Source organism: Drosophila obscura, unplaced genomic scaffold (assembly GCF_018151105.1).
Source record: "Drosophila obscura isolate BZ-5 IFL unplaced genomic scaffold, ASM1815110v1 contig_200, whole genome shotgun sequence".
In the NCBI taxonomy this organism is placed as follows: domain Eukaryota; kingdom Metazoa; phylum Arthropoda; class Insecta; order Diptera; family Drosophilidae; genus Drosophila; species Drosophila obscura.
In genome coordinates, this window is record NW_024542791.1 from 4,520,197 (window position 1) to 4,529,560 (window position 9,364).

Consider the following 9,364-nt stretch of genomic DNA (forward strand, 5'->3'; position numbering starts at 1 on the left):
GAGCTGGAGCAGGAGCAGCGTCCTGTGGCAGAGCCACGTTACCGCAGCAGGCGGCCGACCAAAAACCAAACATTAAAAAAAAAGAGAGAAATACCAAAAGCAAAACCTTCATTAATCTTATTCAATGTCCGGCACATACTTTAACCCGATCCAGCCTCCAGCTCTCCACATCTCCAGCATTCAGTCCTCTCACATATGTCTGTTTGTTTGTTTGCTCGCAGAGGGGTCGAAGTATAAACAATTTGCACATTTTAAGTTGATTTCTTTTCCAGAGTGGCGCATCCTTTGCGGGCCTCAGAGCCTTGGAGTCCTGCAACCTTGCAACAGTCACGCATTGCATACGTGTGTATTAAGTATACGCCGTGTGGTGTCCTGCGATCTGGCTTTACGGCTGCCATCGGAAAAAAGCAATTTTATGTGTATTACGTGCAGACAAATAAACATAAAAACGCAATCCAAGCAATCTCAAGTATCTGCAAACCATTGCAAATGGCAAATCTTAAATTACTTCACATTTTCTAGCTGGACGTTGAGTTCTTGTTTGGCAAACAATCTATTGTAAAATTTTAGAAAATCAATTAGCCATCACATCTGCATAGATAAATAGAAATAAAAAGCTTTTCGGATTAATAAATGGCCTCCAGAAGTCAACACGACAATTGTTGTGCTTGAATTAGCATAGCGATGCATTGGGATGCATTGGGAAATATTCATATGCACACATTATGCATACGACGTGTGTGTCAGTTCAATTGTGAAGATATTGAAATGGTAATTCACATTCAATTGATTGGCTGCACAGCGGAGACAGGTTGCCAAAGGTGGTATTTAGAATTCAAGTTGATTTTGTTTAATTAAAAACAGGCCTCAAACTACATTGAATAGTTTTCCTAAGGCATTGGTAGATAAACATAGTTCTTAAAGTGTCAGTAATTGAACATAAAATAAAATTAAATTTAACAATTAAGCGTATTTTCAGTTGTGAGCTATCTAATTTGAGTATTTTTTGCGATTTTAAGCATTTTTTTTTACCCAGTATTAAACTTACAAATGAAAAAGCTTTAATGCTCTCTTGGAATTTTACAACATATTTGGTTTAACATTGAGGTAGCTTCATTGTGATTCAATCATAAGCAAATCTCTTCCACATGAACTTTCTCAAATGGTCCGCTATTCAGACATTCCCGTCATCTTTCTCTACCCTAGGAGACTGGAACAATTTGCTCTTTTTGTCCCTTGCCAGCTGGCAGTGTGTATTGCTTTCAAATCATCCTCAATCTTGCGGCTTGTGGGTGTCTTTCAGTCTGCGGAAATCAAAAGACATATTGTGCGCCGACTGGCAAGTGCATCATGTGGTAGACTGAGACAAACAACAATGCCGTTGTGGCTGTCATTGACACACAGTCAGAGAGACAGAATGGCTGGAGGATGGATTTTGCATGCACATTATGGAAAAGGATGGGGGAGGCTGGCGGGCTGGCTGGTAGAGAAGGCCAAAGCCAAACGCCAACGGGAAAGCGTCGGCATAGCGCCTAACTATAAAGTCACAAAGTCAATTCATGGCTGCTGCAGTCGACGCACATAAATAAGCCCAAGAGGCTGGCCAATGTCGGGACTGAGGACTCCTGAATCTACTGGAACTGCCAGTAAACTGCTTTGACTGATGAGCGGCTTTCAATGGGGGCTAAGCAGTAAAGTCCGCTGCATCCGTTGGATAGCGCATTAATTTCTGTGCCACTCGGCTGCAAAATCCTTTAACTATTACCTCAAAGACTGTCTGACTCACAATTTACCTAAAGTTTTTACCCTGCAAAAACACTCATTCACTGCTTGAACAAATGAAAGACAAGGAAAAGAGAGAGAGAGAGAGGAGAGCAAAGTTTTATAAAAGTAATAATAATGGCCAACTGACTGAAAGTTTATTACAATGATGATCATGCGGATGACGATGATGGCAAGAATGCATTAAATTAAATACAAACGAAAGGAAAACAATTCTACAAAGCAACAAAATCAGCAACGAGTTTTGTTTGTGTCTGCTCTATTTACATGAAGTTTTTCATTTGTTTTCTTGTCAACATCGAAGTGGAAAAACAAAAATTGTTGCAGCTAGAGAGAGAGATTGTTTCTGAAATTGGATACACTTTTTTTGGGACATTCAATTGAATTTATTAGGGGATATAAAGTACATACATACATATCCCATATGGCGGTCAATCTCTCACGATAAAACACTTAGACGAACCTGCAACTAAATGTAAAAGCTAAAATAATGGTGTAAATGTCTTTATGTTTCAGATAAATTATAGAAATTTAATGGTAAAAAAAGTGGTGCAGTGCAGTGTTACCCCACAACAAAGTTCAAGTTCAGTATGCAATCACGCCTGCCCCAAGAGTTAGGCAACATAAATAAGCTGCACCCGAAATCCTTTTCGAGAATGCTGCTTTCGTTGTATGCATATTTGCTGCTCTTTTAATGCGATTGCATTTAAATTTATAGCACAGACAACAAAAGTGCAAAGCTCTTTCTCTTTTCTTCCTCCTTTTTTGGCAGTGCAATCAGAAGTGTTTGAGTGCCGGAAACAGCTCGTTTTTCTTAACTGAGCAACACGTTTTGCCTTCCCCAGCGAACGGGCGGGCGTCTATCTGCGCTGTTTGCTTGATATTATTATTGCTGTTGCAGCTCCCGCAGGTTGCATGCATTTCCACTTGATAAGCAAACATGAAGAAGGAGAGAAGGGGAAAAACCAGCGAGCACCAGCTAGCGAGAAGGCTGGCAAGAAAAATCAACACAAGCCGGAAAATATGCATGTACTTGTTACCGGTAGATTTCCATTTTAGATGGCAGTGTCGTCGCCGCTCCAACGTTGTTTATATTTATGATTAGGGCAGGGCGCTGAAACGCCCACATTTGTATGAGGAATAACCTGGCCCAAAGTCGCCGCAATCTGCGCCACATGCAAACCAATCGAATGTCATTTAATTGGCTTTTTATGTGACACACTTTTTCCAGCGGGGAGCAACTTTCTTAAGCCACTAAATTTCGATCAAGCTCGGCATAAGAAATGCAATTGCAATTTGCAAAAGCGGCAAGGACATTGCCATATTATTTTTATGGGGCGGTTATTCAAAAAACCAACAGAAACAAACTCTAAGAAAGGAACTGCAGGAGAAGTTTTTCTTTGGCACAGCCAGAATACTCAAACAATTGTTTGGGAGTTTGGCTTGTATGGCTCTGACATTCTGCACTTATTTGGTGGCTCGCTGAAAGAAAGGGTGAAAATCATCTTAAAGCTTTTTTTACACTTTCCACAAACCAACTTAAAATTAAGATATTGATCTCGATACAAGTTTTGGAATTGCCAATCTAATATTTGTATAGAGTTTCTTTTTACTATCCAATCGTGTCTGCTTTTTTTTTTCAGTGTACTTTTTATTGGTGTTGTTTTTTGAACCCACTTCTGCAATTTTCGCATACAGCTTGAGTAAGAACAAAACAAGTTGTTGATCACATAAAGCTGCGTCGAGTCGAGACCAGACCAGACCGGGCCAGACCTATAGCCAAAGGCAAAGCCCTCGACCAGAAGCAGGAGCAGAAGCAGAGCGGCGTCACTTCTTGTTTTCACCATAAGTTCAAAGGTAGTACAAGTGGGCACGACATGCAACCAGAGGGGGCATGCCTCTGGTTGGGGGCATGGGCATGGGCATGGTGGCCAAGACTGCCGCCAACAACTAAAACAAAACATTGACATAAATACGTGAGCGCTGCTGTGGCTGTGGTTACAACAAAAGTTTTTTTTTTTGTGAGTTCCCTGAAATGCCCTTGGAAACTAGGTATTACAAATTGCTGATGAAGTCTGCTGGGAATGCTTATGCGGCAAAGTGGGTGTGTCAGATTCGAGAAGAGTTTTTAGAATTCATCGTATGCTGGTGCTCAACATGTTTAAAGCTTTTAAGTAGTTTATTTTTTGGGGCATAAAGTGATTGGATTAACATATGGCAACGTAAAAAGGTTAGGGGATGATCGATGGACATATTTCTACGAGTTGTTTTACACATTTTATATCAAAGCAATATAAACACAAAAAATTCAACAAGAATTAAGGACACTGTCACATGTTGATAATATCGAACCATATAAAACTGTATTATAAATAAATTATTAATTCCATGAAATTAAATTCCTACTCCAAAAGAGCATCTCGTGTTTATTCACAAAAATTTAACATTTTTCCATATGTATGTATGTACGTATAGCCCACTTTCCTTGCTGCTAACAACGTTAGTTTGCTCAATTTTTTTCCACCTTGTTTTTGCTTATTAGTACACAGTTTTATTTTTATGCGACGGCTGCACGAGTTTTTTGTTGTTCCTACTTTTTTCATATTTCTTTTTTTGAAGGTTGCTCTTACTCCATGGCTATGGTTTTGTGTGTTAACTGGGCCTGTACTTGGGCCATAAATTTTTGAAACTTGAACGCAAATGTGTTCCATGGTGTGCATTGTTGATGTGCTGCTGCTGCTGCTGCTGTTCTTGTTGCAGTTTTCTTCCATGAAAATGCAAAATGCTGAAAATTTGCTGTGAAACAGTTTCTCCTGGTTTATGCGAACATTTTTTCTCCTTGTGCCTCTTGTTGATATGTTAATCGGGGTGTGCATGCAATTTTAATATTATTTGGTCGTTTGTTAAATTTTAACGCCACCCCGGCAATATTTTTTTGTCACACACTTTGCGTTTAACACAATGTTTAAAATACGAGACTGTGGGGTATTTAATTTTAATTACGTGAATTATCCAAAGGTTGAAAAAAGAGCGAACTATGCCACAAAATATTATGCAAATCGCGAAACACCCACAAATATACAATATACAAATGTACATACATACAAGGGTATGCTCCTCCTGGCGCCCCTACAAACACAATCAAAGGTATGCCTCATATAAATGCCTCAAATTTTATTGTTTTACGTGCGTTAAGGGGAATCGTGTGTCTTCCTCTGTGTGGCCGCTTGTGGGTTTCCATGTGCGTTGTGTTTGCTAAGGAGCGTGAGACCTCATAAAAGGTGTAAGGCTGCCTGCCATAAACGCCTCGTATGGCTGTGTGAGTGTGTATCTCTCTGTCATAAAATGTGCGTAAAACTTCCTTGTGGCATTTATTGATAAAACGTTTGGGCAATGAATTTCCATTTGAAGAAAAGGCTTAAAGCAAAAGAGAACAAATGTTATGTGCGATGGAAGATGGCGTTGCATATTTGGAATATTTTTACAGCGCATTATTCATTCGATAACAAATACCCAAAGAAAGGAATTTCCTCTTGAACTAAAACCAACAGCCTTTGGGTGGATAGAAATTGAGTCTTAGATCAAAGTTTAAGATGATTTGGAACACTATAGAGGTTCTAACTAACAAATTAATGCATGAATTCTGAATGAATTGAAAATACTGCTAATTTAACATAAACCATTTAAAACTTTTTGTGTTATTTCAGAGCAAAGAAAGATTTTTATTCATAAAACTTGTTCATAAAATCAGAGAACAATCTATATACATATTACGTATTACATCTTATATTACATTATTACATATTACTTTCAATTTAAACAATTTCTGGAGGAGAAAAAAAAAACTCTGACTGCTTGCACAATGCTTGAAATTCCGCTCATAATCATGAGGTCCATACGGATATATGTATATTGACACAAGAAGTGTGCACCACATACAATCATATGTATGTATATATGTACGTGCTTATGTTACGCACCTACACAACCAACTTAAATGTGATTCACCTCAGAAACACCTCAGCCACATCGTGGATTCTTATAGCATTTCACAACCACTTCTGCTATTTCAAGGGAACACCCATAACACGTAAGTTCTACTGGTCCAGATACATTATCATTATCTAAAAACTTCTATGTGCTATCGGCAAGTGTCAATGCCAGTTATCTTGCGTGAGATACAATTACCGACCGAAATTGATATAAAAGCAATGCTCAGCAAAAATTTTCCAATCGAATCGAATCGCAACGCGTCGCATTCCACTCGCAGTTTCAATTTAACAGAATGGAACTCTATTGGTTGTGTGCCACCTTGTCGCTGCTGCTTTGGGTCTCACCTGTCCGCTGTCAGGTGCAGTGCAATGCGGGGACAGCCGCCCGCCAGAAACGCATTGTCATACGCAGTCCGGGAGCGGGGCAGCTGGCCGACTTGGACAGATGCCAGTACCGGGTGGCGCCGTGGAGTAGCCAGGTGTGTCAAGTGCGCATTGATTTCGAGCGGCTGGAGCTGCCGCAGCCGCAGCTTAATGCCAGCACTGGGATAGTGGAATGCGGGGACTTTCTGCAGGTTCAGCGCTTCCGCCTCTGCGGCCGCAGCAGCGGACAGCACCTGTACGTGACCCTGCGCCAGGGTCAAGTGCTGCAGCTGCTCTTCAGGCTGGCCACGCCACTATCCAGGCAGCAGTCCACGTGGCAGATGACCCTTACTCAGCTAGAGTGTCCCCGCGATTCATTGGCAGTGGCCAAAGCCCAGAAGTCGGAGGTGCAGCAGCCCAGAGTTCGTCCTTTCTTGCCATATTTGAGTAATCTCCTGCCAAGGACCATATTTGGGGGAGAGACGGGCATAGGCTCTGGCCAGGGTCCAGCTGCACAGCTTATCCAGAGCTTGAGGTCACCTTCTCTGGCGGATCTAGAGCTGCTGGCTCCGATGGGCTGCGATCAATACTGGAGGAGCCAGACGGGCGGAATTGTTAGCTTCAATTTCGCTGGTGGCATCTATATGCCCAGCATGAGATACTCCATCTGCGTGAAGGGAGCGCTAGACAGTGAGATAAGGTATGGAATCCTTATCAAGAAATGGCGATGAGTAAACTGCTATATATATTATTTTTAACACAGCTACAAGATCGAACATTTCGAGCTCTCAAAATCAGGCTCCGATGGGGCCGGGCCTGGCTATGATGCAGATTGTCGCAGCACTGTGAGAACGCCGGGACGCGTGTCGGACTATCTGCTTATACCCAATTCGTACGTGATCAGCCAGCCCGAACTGCAGCCCACTTATTACTGCGGCAACGGGCTGGCGGGACGAGAGCTCGTTGCACGTCCGCCATTTGTCATTCACTTCTCCAGCGATGCGCAGACAAGTGCATCCGAGACGGGCTTCCAGCTGACCTACGCAGTCCGGCAGTCGCAAGAGCAGATGCAGTTCCAGCAGCAGCAAGTGGAATTGTAAATGCAACCAAATTGGCATAAATAAAGCCGTAGTATTAACTAAATCAACGCACACAAGTCATCTGAAATTGACATTATTAAATGCCACTGCAGTGATACGAATGCTCGCATAATGGATGCCGGGGCCCAAGCAAAGCATTCCATGGTCACGGATTTGCCTTAATTAAATGGCAAGCTTCGACATTAAGTCACAAAATCTATTCTATATACACTCGTATGTACATATATTGTATGGACACAAATAAATTATGGAAAACCCAGTCGCATAAATGGCATGTGGCTGACAATTGTAGCCAAATGCGCATGGGGCGGCAGTAACAGAAACAGTTACATTGACATTTGAATAGAAGCATATTTCATAGTTGATTATATCGATAGAGCATGCATTTGCACAATGTTGGGCTGCAGGACATATTCAGAATTAATTTCTCTTCTTATCTTCTTGGGCGTTTGTCAAATGCCTTACATTGGTTGAACACTTCTCAAGGTAATTAATTGATTTTAAACTAAAATATTTTACAGCATAACTAGCAATATTTATGACCCAGAAAACAAGTCTTTATTAAAAACGGTTTTTGTTTTACATTTGTAGAATGCTGTATGGAATATGTGTATGTTTAATTTCGTGTGCAACAGAAAAGACATCCATTACGAGTATTTCATTTGAATGTCTTTTGAAGCAAGCATTTTATTGATTATATAAATATATATATTATATATACTATATATATGAGTATATCCAAATAAGATTCAAAACTTCTATATAAATAAATATATGTGGATCTCGTAAAACTTTGTCTATAAAACTACGATTAAGTATCAAAATTTTCTATACAAAATTCAGTTTCGGTTCTGTATAAGTTCTTTAAACAATTTTCTTTTTTATCATTGATGTCAGAAGCTTTTCTCAATTCATAAGAGTATGCATCCTGCATCTTTGTCAGCAGCATTTTGGAACCACCCTAAGCCCAATCGCGTCTACAAACTCAAGCGACTTCCATGCACACGTGGATACGTGTATTTACATATATAATTGCAGACTGGTGTAACGTGTTTGGATATTCCGGCGGACTATCATGCCAGTGGAATGGGAACCCATCCCATTACCATTCCCCTGGCCATTGCCAGCTCCGTACTCACATACCTTTTCACACATGACTACCGCAGCGGATGCAGAAGCATTTCAGGAGGGGACTCGCAGTGACATTTTGATGCCAGCACAGCTGCCACAATTGCCAGGCCATGTATTTTTAATGAAAATTTAACAAAATTTCTGCGGTTTAAGTGCGAAAATTGTTAAATGCCCAAAAGGGCTTTCCCCAATCCTGAGTGTTGATCGATATATGTTGCGGAAACGCATACGGATGTGAAAAATTTGCGACTGAATGGATTGAAAACATTTGCAATACTGGACGGGACTGAAACAGTTGTGCATTAACACGAGTACGGTACAAATGTTGTGGGGGCAGGGGGTCCTTAGGCTGCAGGTGCCCAGCAAAACGGATATAAAAAGGAAAAATGTGCATGCAAAATTGTTCCATCATTAAAGCCATCTGCGTCCACTAGGACTGGGACAGGGACAGGACAGTGTAAAGTGTCTGGTAAACAGAATGAAATTGCATTTGCATTGATGAACCGAACACTAGGGAAAATTGCCTTTCAAATATGCATAGTCATATGCTCTAGCACGATGCCAAACACAATGTAATGCATACTTGCAGGCTGCTCCCAACGATGGCACTACTATCCATAGAAAGTTATGTAGTCGCCGTCCGCTATGGACACTCCTCTGGTGAACCATGTTCTGTGTTCCCCTTCTAATGTTTCTATCCTCGGGCAGATTGTTTTTTTTTTGCCACAACAGCAAAATATGCTTCAGCATCTTGGACTTACGGTCTGCCCTTGGCTTCCCGCCAGGGCCCACAACTTAAAGACTGCTTAAAGCTCAAGACCATAACTTGTGCATCGCTCTCAACCAAATCGGCTTCCGAAATTTGAGAGCACTTTATGATATCTTCGCAGTGCCAGTGGCTTTCCATTGCAAGCGCTATTCCGGGGGCTCTTAATGCTGACTTCATTGAGGCACGAAGCAGCAATTAAAACGCTCGACATGCACACAAATTGGGAT

At 41.2% G+C, this 9,364-nt stretch overlaps 1 protein-coding gene across 1 annotated transcript; it reads left to right on the forward strand.

The window, feature by feature from the left end:
* Positions 1 to 6,009: 6,009 nt before the first annotated feature.
* LOC111077080 lies at positions 6,010 to 7,540 on the forward strand. The gene is made up of 2 exons (XM_022371219.2): positions 6,010 to 6,837; positions 6,901 to 7,540. Exons 1-2 carry the CDS (start codon positions 6,068 to 6,070, stop codon positions 7,235 to 7,237), a joined length of 1,107 nt encoding a protein of 368 aa, XP_022226911.2. The 5' UTR covers positions 6,010 to 6,067; the 3' UTR covers positions 7,238 to 7,540.
* Positions 7,541 to 9,364: the final 1,824 nt, after the last annotated feature.